The 18,574-nt window shown below is 44.9% G+C and overlaps 1 protein-coding gene across 1 annotated transcript; it reads right to left on the bottom strand.

Annotated features, from left to right (window-relative positions):
- Positions 1–17,696: 17,696 nt before the first annotated feature.
- On the bottom strand, positions 17,697–18,350 carry LOC148002417 (Y-linked testis-specific protein 1-like). Its single transcript, XM_087577163.1, has one exon. The coding sequence runs from the start codon at positions 18,348–18,350 to the stop codon at positions 17,697–17,699; it is 654 nt and encodes a 217-aa protein (XP_087433289.1).
- Between the last annotated feature and the right edge of the window lie 224 nt (positions 18,351–18,574).

Genomic DNA, 18,574 nt, shown 5'->3' with positions numbered 1-18,574 from the left:
GTCATCACTTGGGGGAACAATGGTGAATTAGGATGAAAAGCATCTCTCCTTTCCCAAGCCAGATTCCCCATGGCCTCTGGGCTATCCCAGACACTGACTAACAAAGGCATCAATATCAGAGCTGAGAGATGCTCATCTGAAACTAGTCACATTCCTCAGTTTCCCCTCTGGAAGAAACAGATCAATTACAGTCAGGACCAGCCTAGGTTCCAGCTGCCTTTTCCAGTATCACCACCAGCCTTGTTAGTGAAGGTGATCTGGCACTGATGAGTGGGCTGCATTTTTGTGTTATGATTATTCTAATACAACTTCTGTAGGAGACATCTGTTGCTGGACATCACATCGTAGGCATGGCCATGCCTGGTTGGTTTCTATTAATATCATTAATGAATCACAGGCTTAAGTGGATGAAGGGGTGAAAAGGGTTTTTGGCTGTGGGACCACTTCCCTACTGGGGACGTGGCAGGACTTGGTCTACCCTGGACTATCTCCAGTAACTTCTCATTATGACGTTTCCAATTAAGGTGTTAAATCAGAGAGAGAATGGGTCCAGGTGGTATCCTGGAGACCGTGGCTCTGACATCATGGAAACATCGTGTGAACAGGCTGAATTAGCACACACTCATTGCTTTTTGGTGCAGAGATGCCCGTCCTTTTTAAACACCCAGGTCAAGATCAGGCAGATCTGGGTGTTTGGTGTGAGAACACCTCTCTTCCTGTAGAGCCCCCCTCATGACCACTAAGGTGGCCACATGATCACAAGTTCACCACCATTCTGCTCAGCCCCATAATCCCATCTATGGTGGATTGAATATGCACTGCTCAGGAAATGGCACTATTAGGAGGTTGGCCTACTTGGAGGAGGGGTCTCCCTGTGGGGGTGAGTTCTTGAAATCCTTCACCCAGCCATGTGGGAGACAGTCTGCTCCTGGCGTCTTTTATATGAAGATGTATAACTCTTAGCTCCTTCTCCAGCACCATGTCTGTCTGCACACTGCCCTGCGCTCTGCCTTGATGATCATGGACTTCATTGATATGGTGAAGTCTATTCTCGCGGATGGGCACCAAGTCTCTATATGGTTTTGTAGAGTAGCAAAGCATCTCCAGGGACAGGACACAGATTCTGGGTCTTAGAGAGATGGCTCAGCCATGAAGAACACTTGTTACTCTTGCAGAGGACCCAGGTTCTATTCCTGGCATCCATATGATGGCTCACAGTTGAACTGTTAGCCAGTTTCAGGAGATCTAATGCCCTCTCTTGCCCTCTTCAGACATCAGGCAGGCATGTGGTGCACACAGTTCCATGTAGCCAGAACATTCACATATTTGATAATATAAACACATCTGATTTTTAAAAGGTATGAGCTTTGGATTATGGGCATGGTGATGCTGAGCCTGGATCCCAACAGCTCTCTTTTAAGGGGAGGAGGGACACCAGGAGTTTGGAACCCGGTGGCTGTAGGTGAGGGAGCACCGTATGGTCATGTCAGTATAATGCCTCCTGGTTTGGAAGTGTTCATCTAACGGCTCTGATGGTGCCCATGAGGCAGAGGTCTCAGCACTGAGCTTGGGAACAGTCAGCACCAGGGGAAGGCGGCAGGTGAATGACTATGTCTTTCTTCAAATAAAATGAAAGAGGGTCTTTTCCCCATGTTTTCTGTCATCATAGAGTTCTAAAAACCCCTGTGGTCCAGATGAACTTAATTTGAAAGTCATTACAATGAAGATGGGGGGTGTGTGAGCACACAGTTTATTAAGGAAATATTGAAAAGCCAAGAAAAAAGTGCCAGAGTTAATATTATAAACAGGATTAATGAGCAGGGTGGCTGCAAAAATTCATAAAAGAAAATAACAACACAACACGCAGGCTGTCCTCTCTGTTGGCCAGACAGGCTTCTGACAGTGTGTCCTGAATTGTCTGCATTAAATGGTTGAGGCTCTAGGCTCGCCCACATGGCCGATGTTGTCTCTCATCTAAACTTGACAGGAATAACTTTATGTTTTTTTGTACAAATTTACTGAAGCCTGCTACCTGGCTTGTAGATGGTGTGTTCTGTCTATATCTTCCTGGGCTGAGAAGGTCCAGCAAGCTCTCTGGGGGTTCTTTTTAAACATAAGTGCACCAATAACACAGAGGAGGAGTCCATCTTTATGACTGAAGTCACACCCTCCAAAGTGCTGTTTCCCAATGATGTCATATTTGGTGACATCTTCCTATGGGTGGGGTAGGGGAGACATTTAGATCACAGCAACCGCTACCGATGGAGATGGCTCTCCTATAGCTTGCACCGGCATCATCAGGCTTCTGTGTGGAGGCAGCACAGGCAATGTAAGTCCCAAGCATGTCCCTGTTATGTCTCCTTGGCCCTAATGTCCCCTGTACCATGACCCTCACCCTGCAACAGCTGCCCTTGTGTGCACCAGAGCTCAGCTTCCCTGATGTCAGGCACCTGGGATCTACCTCTATCTCCTTTTAAACCATTTGTTAGCTAAAGGATATGGGTCGGCAGGTAAACTGCTTGCTGTACATGCATGGAAACCTGAGCTTGGATCCCCAGAGCCAACTTACAAGTCTAAAGTGGTAGCATCCACTCGGACACCAGAATCAGGAAGACAGAGACCTGGGGACCTCTGAAGTTCACTGGCCACCCCAAAGTCAATGTTTTACTTAGGGTTGTACTGATATGAACGGACACCATAACCAAGGTAATTCTTATAAAGACAACATTTAATTGGGGTTGGCTTACGGGTTCAGAGGTTCAGTCCATTACCATCAAGGCGGGAACATGGCAGTATCCAGGCAGGAATAGTGCAGGAGGAGCTGAGAGTTCTACATCTTCATCTGAAGGCTGCTAGGAGAATACTGGCTTTCATGTAGCGAGGATGAGGGTTTTAAAGCCCACACCCACAGTAACACATTCACTAAAACAAGGCTCATCCACTCCAACAGGGCCATACCCTCTAATGCTGCCAGACCTGGGTGAACATACACGCACGCACACACATGCAGGCACACAGGCACACACGCACCCAAACCATCACAGGCATCAGTTCCCAGATCCCAGTCAGAAAAGCCTACCTCAAAAACCAAGACAGGAACTGGCAAGATAGCTCAGCATGCATTAAAAAACACATTTTTTTAGAATTCTTCAGGATAGTTGCAATTTCTCATATAACTTACATATGATTTCCATATATTATCATCGTACATAATCATATGAAAATAATTAGGAGTAATTAACCTTTGGGAAAAAAAGTACTTTTTTCTTCCCAGCTCCTGCTCCCACAATGACAACTCTGAAACTAATTATTTATTAACAAATTCCTAAGCCACAAACTATGTCTCATTCCCAGACTAACTTATTTAACCCATTCAAACAATTCTGTGTCTTCTACATGGTTATTTACTGCGCTTTCATCCCCTTTCTTAGCATCTTCCTCAACATCTCCTTTAGCATCTGCCACACCCTCCCTCCCTGGGTCTCCTTTTATACACTATGTCCCAGAATCCTCTCTTCCTGCCAGTGTCCCGGCCTTCTATTTCCTGCCTCAGCTCATAGGTCATAGACTTTTTTATTGACAGGTGACGCTTAGAAGAGATTCTCTCTACAAACCTCGGTGCATTAACATCAACTAAATGACTCATTTTAAGTTCTCGTTTTTACTTTTGTTCGTGGGTCTTTTTTGTGTTAGGTCATGTGGCTGAAGAACCTGCAAAGGCCAGAAGAGGGAGGAAGATCTCCAGAGCCAGAGTCAGTTGTGAGGATGCTAAGGGTTATGAGTAGCTGAGCCATCTCTCCAGCCCCTAAATGACACAATTTTGTCACAGCAAGGGGAAAGCTGGACACTACTACTCCTATGCCTTTTCACAGTGTAGATTCCAATCCACACTGTATTTAGAAGCTAAGTGTCCTGTAAATGAATTAAAGTTTTTTATTCCCACTTCGGGGGGTACCTATCCCTGCGTTTCCCCTAGACTTTGAAGGTTTTCAAGGTATGAAAGTCCCGTTTTCCAGGCTCTTTGCTTATGATCCACCTGTCTGGTCTACTGAGCCTCCCTACCCTATCCTGTAGGTCCTCGATCTCTGATTAACCCCTCACCCTTGTGGATTCATAAATTTGAACACTGATTTACAATTTTTCTTGTGCAGCCGTAGGGAGGTTTGGCACCATCTGATTTCGTTCAGCCTGTGCTATTTAACAGATAAAGATCCGCTGAACTTTAAAATATTCATTTGAATAATTTAATTTTATATAGATAGTATTATGATCTGGTGTGAAATTCAAATATTTCACCACCAAGGAACTGAATTTAGGACGTTGTGTAACCTTTTAAAAACCATTCTCTCGTTTTAAAATTTGGTGTGTGTGTGTATGTGCGTTTGTGTGTGTGTGTGTGTTCATGTTTTTCACAGTCTCCAGGATCACATCTACAAAATCTGCAAAGATAAATCCCAGAATAGACGGGTGGAGACTCTGGAAGCTCCCCTCACCCAACTGAGGAACTACTGGCAACTGATGACTGTAGGGCAGAGGGCCCGTTTTCTTCATGAATTTGGCCCTGACGGCTGTCCATGCTCCCCTGGATGTTTGTACTCACCCCACACATCTAGTCAGAATGAAATGGACTCAGCAGTTTCTATTAAAATGCAGATGGAATTAGGAGGGAGGGAAGGGGAGAGATTTGAAGGGAGGAGATGGGGATGGATTTGCTCAAACACATTATGTGTATGTACCAAGTTCTTAAGGAAAAAAATTAAAACAAAGTAAATAAATAAGTAAATAAATCTGCTCATGTGTGCACATGTGCATGGGTTTATGAGTGTGTGTGGGGGGGTGTTGCAGCACCCTGCTACAAGATGATACCATGCAGTATCTTTCTCTATGTCTCTCTGCCATTTTCTTTTGATGCACTGTGGTGGTTTGAATACGCTTGTTCCCTGGGAAGTGCCACTAGTAGGAGGTGTGGCCTTATTGGAGAAAGTGTGTCACTATGTAGGTGGGCTCGGAGGGCTCCTAGTGTTCATGTTCTGCCCAATGAGGAAGAGAGATGCTCTTCCTGGCTGCCTGTGGCTGCAAGTCTCTTTCTGGGCTGCCTTTGGATTTAGATATAGAACACTCTCCAGCACCATGTCTACCTGGACTCTGCCATGCTTCCCACCATGATAATAACGGACTAAACCTCTGAAACTGTAAGCTAGCCCCAATTAAATGTTTCCTTTATTAAGAGTGGCCTTGGTCCTGGTGTCTCCTCACAGCAGTGGAGCCCTAACTAAGACAGGTGGTGACTTTGCCTGATCCCAAACTCTCATATTTTCATCCGGGCTAGAAGCCAGCAGACCTTAGTGATTCTGTTCTCCCTTCCTGTCTCCGGGGTTACAGGGTTCCCCTGCCTTTTCATAATGACTGGGATCTGAGTTCAGGTCTGCTTAGGCAGCAAGCAGTTTCCCCACCGATCCTCCTAAGACCCACCATGTGGTTTTTAAGGCTTACCAGACGATTACGGTCAACATGCAAGCACAAATTAGAGATGGCAAGTGCATCTTGACTTTTCCTTGTTTCGGTATATTTGAGTTGTTTCAGTGTCTTGATTTCACCTTGTTTTGGTATATTTGAGTTGTTTCAGTTTCTTGATTTCACCTTGTTTCGGTATATATATACCTTCATGACCAGGATTGGTGAACTGCAGATCAGCCATGTGGGTGTCAGCCTGCAAAGTGCACTTTGTATGGAGACTGACGTGGGCTCCCCAGGCTGCCTTGGTGCCCTCTCACGTCTAGGATTCCTAGGAGAGTAGGAAATGGTTCACCAGGTTCAGTGGTATTATACAACCTGCAGTCATGGGTCACTTTCTCTGCTGTTAGCTGTCTGTGGAGTTTGGCTCCAAAATTCTTCAATAGCCTTGAAAGGGTTTCTGTTTACCTCATTCTAGGCTGATCTGTCTTTGTTTTCCATAAAGGTTCCGTGATATAGACAGCGATCTGCTCCCATGAGTGAACCAATGTCTTGATCTTCTGAATTTTCCGAATGGAGTCCTTGGCTGAGGTTTGTTAGAACGTCAACCTCCTCCCAACAGATATCTGTACCTGGAAATGTATCCTTTATGTAGGTCTATTTTTCTGGTGTGTGGTGTGTGTGTGTGTGTGTGTGTGTGTGTGTGTGTGTGTGTGTGTACATGATGGTTTCGCAGAGAAGCCTGTCGAATCTGCCATTTATTTTTTTACTGTGTGTGGGCTTTCCTATTTAAAATTGTTCTTAAGTTTCATAAGAGTTTCTGTAGAAGCTTCATTTTTAGGGAGAGGATATTCCAAATGCGTCTTCCTCTGGTCTCAAGGGATGAGAATGAGTCATTAGCATGGAGGGCTGAATGAAAGCTGCTGGTTGGGTCCCAGTGATGCTGTGGGCCCTAACTTTGTAAGCTCGGCTCTGTGTGCCAGCCAGAGCCTCTATGTTCTTTGAGCCCCTCCTTGGGAGGTGAAGTATGCATTGTTTGTACTGTTTGCCCTAGCACTGGGCCTCTTTTGAAATTGTTTTCCCTGCCCCCCTAGACACAGTGCAGTGTGAGGTCCTTCCACATGGAAAACCGCTGGCCACATTGAACAGGGGAGAAGGGAGATTCACAGTAAAATACAAATGAAGAAAGCAGGAGTGACAGCCATGTATGCGATACCCCTACAGCTAAGGGGGTGCGGAAACATGCAGGTGGCTGCAGAACTTGCAAAATTTGGTTGGCACTCATTCCTCCACAAAGCTCACCTAATTTAGCACCAAATATTCGGGTCTTTTGATGGGTGTCTTTCTGTAAGTCCTCAATTGGGCTGTGTGTGTCTTCGTGTATATCTCTGCATGTGTGTGTCTGTGTATGTCTCTGTGTCTGTTTCTCTTTCTGTGACTCTCTCCCTCTCTCTACCCCTCCCCCTGCCCCTTCTCCTCCCCCCCCCTCTCTCTCTCTCTCTCTCTCTGTGTGTGTAGGTTCAGAGAGTGTCCACAGGGACAAGTGGCAATTTTGCTACAGTCTTTGGCAATTTTGCTGTGATAAACTCTGAAAACGAGGATGGTCCTCCGAGCCATCCCTGCTGCTGGCCTTTCCCGTACAAGTCTTCTGAATGCTCTTTTCTTGGTTTTACAGATTTCCTCTAGTTCGTTTTACCACACCCCACCTCCGTGCATTTCCTAGTTTGCTGTCATATAGTGGGAACCTCCGAAGTTTAAAACTCACTTCTTTTGGGGCGTTCTTCCGCCTGAGAAACCACATAATCTGGAAGCTTGTGCTAAACCTGGACACTTAAAAGTTACTAGTTATTAGAAATTGTGAATAAATTTAAAAACCATTTCCTCATTTGTGTGGGCTCACCCGACACGTGTAGGCAGTGCTTACTGATTGATCATGGCGCCGTCCACTTCCGACCACACAGACCCTGACGAGGATTACTTCCGGTGCTGTGTGACTTATTTCTTCTCCTTCCAATGAAGGTGCAGACTTGAGCCATTTCCGGTGTCAGCACTGAAATGACGTAGATCCGGTTTCTCACAGGCTTCCGGCATCTAGGTTGAGTCCTTGACATGGGACATCCGGGACACGGCACAGCGTTCCGTCGGGCTGAGCAAGAGGGATCTTTGGTTTGGATTGTTTTCTCTGCCCAGAGCACATGGATTAAATTGGCAGACGCCATGAGTCTATAGTGGCTTCTGTGAACTCTGTGTGTTATTATCTTTTCAAATCCTCTTAGTTCTTGGCCGAGTCACTGACAGCTGCCTCGCTCTGTGAACTGGCTGCCGTCGTTCTACTACAGCGATTTGATCGATGTGTCGCCTTCATTTGTTAGCTCTCCTACCTCCACTTTCTGAGAAAGGCTATGTCCCTTATGCGCATGGCCTCAGGTGTTGGACACTACCTCTTAGGAGGTCTCAGGCCCTTCCTTTGAGGCTCTGCATCCCTGCAGACAAGGTGCTAAAGTCTTTGAAACAAAATCCAGTAACTCCACAGTGGCTTTTTCATGCCTTTTGAGAAATCCGAGGACAAGTCTTTCCACTGGCAGCTATTTACACACATTACACTTTTTTTTTTTGGTTCTTTTTTTTGGAGCTGGGGACCGAACCCAGGGCCTTGCGCTTCCTAGACAAGCGCTCTAACCACTGAGCTAAATCGCCAGCCCCACACGTTACACTCTTAAGTCGAGATATCCAACCTGTGTTTTCATCCTAATATCAACAAACACATGAGTTACCGGTAGATTTATTGAAAGAATCAAGTATGAGTTTGGACACTCCTTTGTCTCTCTCTCTCTGGAATACAATTTTTCCCTTTGAAAGCTAAAATTTCTAATTTTATTCAAGTCCATTAAAAATCCACATTATTCTTAATTTTTTGATGGGAATGACTTTAGCTATCTACAGAGTGACCTGCTCCACCCCCGTCTTTCCATGACTAAAATGAAGGCTATTTTAAAAACAGTCTGCCTAATGGAAACCTAGTTTTTTTTTTCTTTTGTCAAATATTATTTCTTGACTTCAGGAATTTTTTTTAATACCAATAAGGCACCAACTGTTCTCTAGATGTCTCCCCCGCCCCCATATTACTTTATTCTTTGGTAAACATGGGGTGAGCCCCCTCTATGCTCATTATCAAATGCTTCAGATTCGATTTGTGGACAAAAGCAACCTACCGTCTGTCTTTTTCTAATGGTGTTCCTTTTCAGGGATAGAGAAATACCAAAGCCTGCCTGAGAACTAGGATTTTTCAAAAGTCTCATCTCATTGTGGATTCCAATTTCCAAAGTTGACATTCATTAAGGGGAACGGATATGAACTTCCCATCACGATTTGGATGTGTATTTTTATTTCTTGTTATATTTATTTTCCCTTTGTGACTTGAGATGTAAGCTCCCCACAGACAAAAAGAGCTATCGAACCAAGTGCCCATCTTCCCCTCTCTGTAAGCTGAGATTTCTAAGGCTGAAGAGGAGAATAAAGTAAAATGAAGCGAGTCTGCAGATGTTGTCCACGTTCTTCCTAGAACAAGAAACAGAGAGAGACATGTTCCATGAACACATGTATCAGATGGACAAATGAAACTGCAGGGGCCCTGGCTAGATCTAAAATCCCTGTAATGGTGTGTGTGTGTGTGTGTGTGTGTGTGTGTGTGTGTGTGTGTGTATGTGTGTGTGTAAACCTAGGTGTATATGTATATGTATATATGTATGTATGTGTTAGGGTTTTACTGCTATGAAAAGAAACCATGACCAATGCAAGTCTTACAAGGATAATTACTTGTGCTGGCTTTTAGGTTCATAGGTTCAGTCTATTATCATCAAGGCAGGAGCATGGCAGCATCTAGGCAGGCATGTGCAGGAGGAGCTGAGCCTTCTACATCTTCCTCTGAAGGCTGCTAGAAGACTGGCTTCCAGGCATCTAGGGTGAGGGTCTTAAAGCCCACGCCCACAGTGACACACCTATTCCAACAAGGCCACACCCACTCCAACAAGGCCAAACCCCCTAGCAGTGCCACTCCTCTTTGTCACTATTTGTCTTTAAACTTGAAACTCATTCATAAAACTGTTCAACGGACAACAGGTAACTTTAATGAAATAAATACAGAAGTATTAGAAAAATACACAGGAAGATGTTGCCTTAGTTACTGTTCTATTGCTGTGAAGAGACACCGTGACCAATTCATGAAAGGAAACATTTAATTGCCGTCTTACAGTTTCAGAGTGTGAGTCCGTGGACCATCGTGGTAGACATCATGACAGCAGGCTGGCAGGCAGGCAGGCCTGGCTGAGTAGTTCCTGAGAGCTCACATCCTGCTCCCCAGATGAGAGAGATAGAGAGGGAGAGGGAGAGGGAGAGGAAAGGAGGGAGAGGGAGAGAGAGGGACAGGGAGAGGGAGAGGAAGAGACAGAGAGAGAGAGAGAGAGAGAGAGAGAGAGAGAGAGAGGGAGAGGGAGGGAGAGGGAGAGGGAGAGAGGGAGAGAGAGAGGGAGGGAGGGAGAGAGAGAAGCCTGGTGGGATTTTGAAATCTCAAGGCCCCCACCTCCCATTGACACATCTCTTTTAACAAATACACAACTCCCATTCCTTTCTAAACATTCCACCAACTGGAAACCAAACACATTCAAGTATTTGAACCTCTGAGGGTCACACTTATTCAAAATCCTAAAGTATGTTTTTTTTCTTCTTTTAAAAGAAATCAAGTAATGAGTGTCCATCCCATTTGGCAGTATATTTTATCTTGAAATTTCAATTCTCAGAGGTTAGCGTTATTTGCATAACAAGTATCCAATCAAGCCATAACTCTCCCATAAGCCAAAGGCATCATACCTCCCCCCTTTCTACATGATTATCCACATAGGGGTTACGGAAACATATCCCTTCATCCTGATTTAGTTCAAAGCATGGGGAGCTATTGATGTGCAATTAATTGCTATTCATAATGGGATAAAACAGAAGCCAACATGATTGAGTCTATTGTTGCTGGGAGCTGAAGATTTCCCTTCCATTTAATAAAACGTGATAAATATGATTTTAACGCAAGCCTAGAAACCCCAACAAAGCCTTTACTTTATATTTTTTTCAGTATTTCCACATCATTCTCTGTGACACACAGGAACCTAGAGGAGGAGAACTGTGTGGAGTCACTGACACATACTCAACAAAGGATTCGTTTGCACAATAAGGAGATATATCGTGTCCTCTGATAGTTGGCCCCACGACTCCCAATGATCTAAAAGTCCTCAGGTTCCTTGGAAAAAACAGCACTGCATTTGCATATAACCTATGCAACCCTCTCTTATACTCTAGTCATATTTTGTGTGTGTGTGTGTGTGCGTGTGTTCATAGAGACAAGTAAGTTCAGAGGCTGGGGGAGGGTAGAGCGTGTTCTGCTCCTTCACTACCTACTGTATTCCCTTGTGACAGGGTCCCCTGCTGAACCTGAGGAGAGGCTCACTGTCAGGAAGCCCCTGTCATCCTCCTGTTCCCATACCAAGCCCTGGTGTTTGCATGTGTGACCACACACTTGGCATTACCCCTATCCCGTCTCCCCAGACCCTCCTACATTTTAAATAATCTCTGAATTACTTTTGTTCTTAATGAAATGAAATCATGAGGGGCTGTTATTTAGGAGATGACAAGAAAAATGGTTTGTATGTGTTCAGTACAGATATGGTATTTTAAAAACCACTTTTATTAGTTCCTTGAGAACTTTGTACATTATATATTGATAGAATTTACTTCTCATGTCTCTTCCTAACTCCTCCCAGATCCATCCCCACCTAATCCCTTCTCCCAACTTCAAGCTCTCTTTCTCCCCTCTGTAATAACCCACTCAAGTCATTTATGCTGCCCATAAATTCATGGGCCTTGGGCAAGCCCCTGGAGACTGGCCAGCTTATCACCAGCTATATCTTTGTAGAAAACTGACTCTCCCTTTCCTATCAGCTAGGGCTGAGGGATAGTGGTCCTGTCATGTATAGAAGACACTGCTTTGTTCTGGTTCTCGCTGACATCTGTATCTTCTATTTCCACTCCCTCTTCCTTGAGGGTTCCTAAGACTCAACTCCTTCCCTTTTTGCCTCTCTCTGTGAGTCTGTGTATATGCGTGTGTGTCTATATTATAGATGTCCCATTTTACATTCAAGCACACACATGGTGGGGGGCGTCTTTACAATTGACTGCTGACGGTATCTCACCCCAGACAAAATGCTGCAATGCAGACATGGTGTGGCTCAGTCCCAGAAAGAAATAGGAGATGTTGAGAAACCTACCCAGCTGTTTCTAGTGTGAGGTGACGTTTAGACCTCTGACACAACATCTGGCCATACCTTATGGGTTTAAGATACACATTGTCCCAGTACAATGTTCAAAGGTGGGACTATGAAAGGCGATTGGACCCTGTGGGCTGTAATCAATGAGTTCATCTGTTGATGGATGTGTATGAATGTGGCGGGAAACTAGGAGATAGGAAATTAAGGGACTTGGTCATTTGGGACGTGTCTTGGAGGGTGTTTTTTTGTCCTTAGTTTCTTCCTGTGTTGGTGCTCCTTGGATGACAGTGAGGTTAGCAGTTGAGCTCTATCGTGCCCCTTTCATGGTCATGTGACCATGGACTGAAACCTATGAAACCATGAACCAAAATAAGTTAGTTTACTATGTGAGTTGCTAGGCAATGTGTAAGAGTGATGAATGGGATTAACATGAAAGTGGCCAAAAGTGATGCTGACCATACCAGGTCAGGACCGGAATTGATGTAGGAAGACCCATGACTTAATCCTTTAAACTCTTTGTCTGGAGGCTGCATGCTAAGAGAAGACACAATGTTTCCCAAGTGGTTTTATCCAGACGAATCTGCCAATGTATCTGTCGTCTTAGCAAATCAAGAACCTCCTGCTTCCCGCTCTGGTCCTTCTCCTGTCTTCACTTCTGTGTTTTTAATAGACTTCGATATCGTATGAACTAGTGGGAAATGAGTATTAAAAAGGGAAGGAAGCTATAAATTTTGCTGTAAAATCATTAAATTACACACTTAAAATAAATGGATTTTTTAAGTATGTAAATTATACTTCAATAAAGCTGCAGAAAAGGCTTGGCCAACTGTGATGCTTGTCGTGTGATTTGCTATTTGCTATAGTTCCTGTGACTTTGATCTTAATAGTAGTGGGTTTTATTACAGATGACTCAGACACCAGGGTAACCATGCAGGGAGAACACTCCGTACTGTCAGGGAAAATAAATCAAGTCAAATTCATTGGCTTTATTAATGAGGGTTTTTCTGGTAACAGCTTAGTTGGCTGGAAGTTGGACAGCTATTGGCTGAGAGCAAAGATGGAGAGAGCACAATGTTTACAGGGATAACTGAAGGTTGTTCTCACAAAAGGGTGTGAGTCTCACGGAGTGCATTTGCAAAAGTTCCAGCGGCTGGTGGAGCTGGGGCCTAGGAGCCTTGCAAGATGGCCATTATATGTTTTGTGATGTCATGGCCAAGTGTGAGACAAGGCTAGATGAAGTGGAAAAATTTTGGTATCTATGGAATCTCACTTGTGTCATAGGATGTTTTTCTGGAAGCTATGACAGGAGAGCATGTTTTGCTGAAGGAGACACATGAGAAGGCATGTGATATTTCCCTGGAGCACATGCTTGAAGGGTGACAGGATGTTTATGGAGAACATAAATGTAATCCCACAGAGAGGGAGAGGACATCTTTACATTGCTACACCTTGCAAGGCTTCGATGGTCTTTGCTGGTCTTCGTTTCGCAAGGAGAAATGCACAAAAGAACCTGTGCTATCCATGCTGCTTCTGGATGCTTCTGCTGCTTCTTGTTGGTTTGTTAGAGCCTTGTGGTCTCTGACAGGTCAAGGCACTGCTACTGATATGGGTTTTGCGTTTGCTATTGGACCGTACTGCACAATGAATATTGGAGTTACCCCAAAGAATTACTTCTAAATAGGTCCACAACTCTCTCCCTTTTCCTATCAACTTTCTCTCTCTGCTACCTCTGGTTGGTGGGCTAGAAGGTTTAAGAACCCTAAATAAAGTAGGTTTTGAAAAAATCTAAGCCTACAGATAGATTCATGGGTTTTGAGAAAGGGCCATGTCTCCTGCTGAGAGGAGATGATATGTAGGTTGTGACTTTTTGCTTCTGTGGTCTACTGTGACCCATTAAATGGCCAGTGACTGACAGTCTCCCAGTAAGTGTAGCCCACACTAAAATGCTTTCGCTTGGCGTCGGGAGCTGTAGAATGTATTCATTTCTTGTCACATATCCTCGAGTATTCATGTTGGTGACAGTAGTTACTCTTTAGTTCTGCCATACAGGGAAGTGGGTCTGTACACTGAGAGAAGAGAGTGTCTGGTGGTGAGTATGTAACATGGAGTAAGAGAAACATTATGGTGCTGGGTCTCTCGCTCTCTCTTTTTTTTTTCCCAATTTGACAATCTGGAGTCAACTGAGAAGAGAGAACAAGTCAAGAACTGCCTCCATTAGATTAGTCTTTTGGTTAGTTTATGGAACATTTTCGGGATTAATGACTGTTTGTGGGAGGGCCCACCATTGTGGGCAAGTTCATCAGTAGTCATGTGTAAAAAGAATAGCCTTTTAGGCTGTAAGAAATAGTAATGGAGCAAGCCATGGGGAGTGTGGCGGTTTGAATAAGAAAGGCTCCCACAGTCATATATTTGAATATTTAGTTAACAGGGAGTGACAGTATTTTCAAGGATTAGAAGGATTAAGAGGTGTGGCCTCATTGGAGGAAGTGGGTGTGTCGACAAGGGTGGGGTTTGAGTTTTCAAGAGCCCCAAGCTTTCCCAGAGTCTCTCTTTATCTCTCTCTTGTCTCTCTCTCTGTCTCTCTCTCTGTCTCTCTCTGTGTCTCTGTCTCTGTCTCTGTCTATCTCTCTGTCTCTCTCTCTATCTCTGTCTCTCTGTCTCTGTCTCTGTCTCTGTCTCTCTCTCTCTCTCTCTCTCTCTCTCTCTCTCTCTCTCTCTCTCTCTCTCTCTCTCCTTACAGAACAGTAGCTCTCTATTGCTCCCGTGTTATGCTCCCTGCCATGATGATGGACCAGACGTCTGAAACTGTAAGGGAGCCTCCAATTACATGCTTTCATTATAGTAGTTGCCTTGACCATGGTGTCTCTTCACAGCAACAGAACAATGACTGAAACAGGGAGCAGACCAACAAGCAGAGCTCCTTGTTACCACTTCAAGCTCCTGTTCTGGTTTCCCTCAGTGATGGTCTGTAACCTGTAAGGTAATAACCCTTTCCTCCCCAAGTTAGTTTTGATCATGGCATTCATCACGGAGAGAAGGAAGCAAACTAGAACGTCACAGGTCAGCACATGAGCAAGTCTTACCTTTAAATTAAAACAAAGTGTCTATACGTCTCTATTTGAGTTTATGAAGTAAGCGTCTGTGGCTCTACTAGAATCACTGTTTCTATAGGAAATTGTCTTACTTAGGTTTCCTATTGTTGTAAGGAAACACGGTGACCAAAGAGCAAGTTAGGGAGGAAAAGGTTTATTCAGCTTACACTTCTACATTGCTGCTCATCAGCAAAGGAAGTTGGAACAGGAACTCAAACAGGACAGGATCCTGGAGGCAGGAACTGAGGCAGAGGCTATGGAGTGGCACTGCTTACCGTCTTGCTCCTCATGTCTTGCTTAGCTTGCTTTCTTATAGAACCTAGGACCACCAGCCTAGGAATGGTGCCGCTCACAGTGGGCCGGGCCCTCCCCACCGATCACTAAGAAATGCCCTACAGCTGGATCTTATGGACGCATGTTCTCAACTGAGGCGCCCTCTTCTCTGATGACTCTAGCTTGCATCACGTTGGCATAAAATCAGGGCGGTGGTTAGAATGTGATTGTCCCATGGGAAGTGTGGCACAAGTAGGAGGTGTGGCCTTGTTGGAGTAGGTGTGGCCTTGTTGGAGGAAGCATATCACTTTGGGGGTGATATGCTTCTTCTCCAACACCATGTCTGCCTAGACGCTTCCATGATTCCTGCCTTGATGAAAATAGACTGAACTTCTGAACCTGAAAGCCTGCCCTAATTAAATGTTGTCCCTTGGGGTTGGGGATTTAGCTCAGTGGTAGAGCGCTTGCCTAGGAAGCACAAGGCCCTGGGTTCATTCCCCAGCTCCGCAAAAAAGAACCCCCCCCAAAAATGTTGTCCCTTATAAGTTGCTTTGGTCATGGTGTCTTTTCGCAGCAATGAAACCATCAGACAACCAGCCAGTATAAAAAATCCCAAATAGCAGAATTAATCAACGATAGAAAGTATTTTCAAGTCCTGCAGTGAGAAACTTATTCTAGTGAAGAAACAGCAATGAATGAGTCCAAGATAAGGTTGTGTCCAAAAGAAACTCTTGGAGTGTAGATGTGGCTCAGAGAGACCCCATGGGGTGCACAGGGGTTTCTCAGGAGGAGAGAACTACATGGTCAGGAACTGCAAAGAATTTTATTTTATTTTATTTTATTTTATTTTATTTTATTTTATTTTTTTGAATCTTTTTTTGGGAGCTGGGGACCAAATCCAGGGCCTTGTGCTTCCTAGGCAAACGCTGTACCACTGAGCTAAATCCCGAACCCCCGCAAACCATTTTAACGACATGGCAAATGGCATAGGAAAGAGCTCAGCACCTCTGCATTGGAGGCACCATCAAGAGTTTTCTGAGGACAAGCTTACATGTGAGTAAAACACGGGAACTTCCGGGGGCTGGATATGGTAACAGGGCCCGCAGGTTTGTAGAAAGCCATCCAGTTGAAGGAGATCCAGGCAAGGCAAGCCAGTGCAGGAGCTCTTTGTGGTCATCTAGGGTCATTGAGAAGAGACCTCAAAAAATATTACAGGATGCAACAGAGTCTAACGTGCTCAGGGAAGCTAAACACAGGATCCACGTAACACCTGACAGAAGCTCACGGCATCCTCATCTTCCCTTTTAAATTACTTTTTACTGAACGTACAAAATATTGGGCTTTATGATACTTTTAGGAATCGATAGATATAAACTTAGTTTGGCATTCACTTCTCTTGAGTTATCCTCGTCAAAATGTCCTCCGGGGAAGCCTCCACCTCACATCAACCTTCTGTAGTGATGTCATGGCTGTTCTTTAAGGAACCAAAGAGACCAATAAGGATGCGGCCCAAGTTAAACTCATTCTAGACCCTTTCTGTTCTTCCTGGTCTCCTACTTCACTTTTTGAGAACTCCATCTTGGAATTCCTTCGTCCCTCAGTGTCCTCTACTCCCTCATGTGTTCTTTAGTCTTTCTTCCACATCCCCATCAATTTAATTTTTCTTACCCTCATCCTGGTCTCTTCTCTGCATGTGAAGGTGGGATTTATTTAAAAAGATGACTTTAGGGGCCTGGAGGGATGACCAATGGATCAAGACCTCGTCTGCTTTGAAAGAGGACTTGGATTTGTTCTTTGAGCTCATGTCCAAAGGCTCCCAACCACCTTTAATTCCAGCTCCAGGTTACCTGACTATTCTTTTCTCTGTGGTGTCCTTTATTCATGCCCTTCCCCCACCCTCATAATTAAAAATAATACATCTAGAGATGAGAAACAGGTTTCATTAGGTTTCGTTAGTCAAACACCCCCCGACCTTCTCTGATTATCAGTCTGCTTGGATCAGTTTATTGGGTTTCCCCTTGAGTTCCAAGACCACCTCCCTGTTACCTGCCCCTCCTTCCCCAACTCTCTGTTTCTCCCTCAAACTTCCCCTCAGAGAATCTATTTCTGGCCCCCCTCCACTGCTTCCTAAACATCCATCTTTTTTCCCCCCGTGCCATCCCTGCTCCTCTAAGCCTCATCTCCAGTTCTTTTCTATCCCTAAAGACCAGACCAGCTCAGTCCTGTTTGTTTTAGTCTACGTGACATTAGACTTACTGTTCACAGCCTTGACCTTTCCGGCTTCCTCTCCATGTTCCATCCACCACAGTCCGTCTCCTCCACCAAAGTGTTCACACACAACACATCACATCGCACATTTTGATTTTTAGAGCAAAACAAATTCAACTGGAAAAGATACTGGGGTTGTCAAAGGCCCGTGGGTATCTGAAACACAGAAAAACAAACATTTTCCCCAATCCTATAAATTACCCATCTATGTCCCCCTCAGTTTGTGCATTTCACCTTAACGGATCTTTTCCACCAGATTATAGACGTAGATGTGGATGTCGCCATCAAACTTGGTGAACTACACAGAAGGCTTGGGTAGAACTTGGTAAATGACTTTGTCGATCTGTTTGGACCCGTCGCTTCTGGTGAACTGCACACATTGACCGGTTAAGATGTCGCTGTCAACATCTGACTTCACCTCTGCTGGAGGAGTCTCTGGAATGATATGGAGGATACCTTCTGTGTAATCATCCAGGAGCTGGTAGATGTATAGGACTGGATCTTTCTCGTAGGTGATGTAAAACCAGTCCTTCATGATCGGCACCTGGGCTAGGACCACCCCCCTCCAGTTGTCCTTAGAGCCATGTTTGCCCTCAAATTTATGCTCCACAGCTCGGCCAACCAAGGCACTTGCGAGATGGGTATTATTCACTTGAAGAAACACTACTTTGTGAGGCAAGACCTTAAGCTTTAAAATCCTCTCATCGCTGTGAAGTTCCAGTCTGTAGACACAGTCAATTCCGTCATACTTGACCAGAAAGAGAGAGGGACTTGTTGGCAGTTGATCTACAATGATGGCCTTCCACTGGGTGACGAGCTCATCACCTTCCTTCCATCCGTGAGAAATTCTGCAGCCCACAATGTTCCCCAGGGCCTGGGGAGAAGGCCTCCTCCTCCTCCGCTTCTGGAAGGATGGTGCGCTCATCCTCCTCAGAGACATCCTCTTCTTCATGACTGTAGACCTAGTGTGGTAGGCCACGGCATCCTGGTCCACTGTCTTGTGGCTATTATTCTGTGTTCAGGCTTCATACTTGCCCGTGGCCTGTGTTTGAAGAGCTCGCCTGCTTAAACCAGACACAATGCTGTTCCCTCTGTCATACGAGTCCCTGCAAGAACAATGGGGGTGGGGAGGGGAGGGCGCTGGGCCAAGGCTCTTGTCTAAAAGAACTTTGGAGC

Source organism: Rattus norvegicus, chromosome 11 (genome assembly GCF_021556685.1).
Source record: "Rattus norvegicus strain SHRSP/BbbUtx chromosome 11, alternate assembly SHRSP_T2T, whole genome shotgun sequence".
Taxonomy (NCBI): Eukaryota; Metazoa; Chordata; class Mammalia; order Rodentia; family Muridae; genus Rattus; species Rattus norvegicus.
Note: the sequence above shows the minus strand (reverse complement) of the source record. Positions and strands in the feature narration are given on the sequence as shown.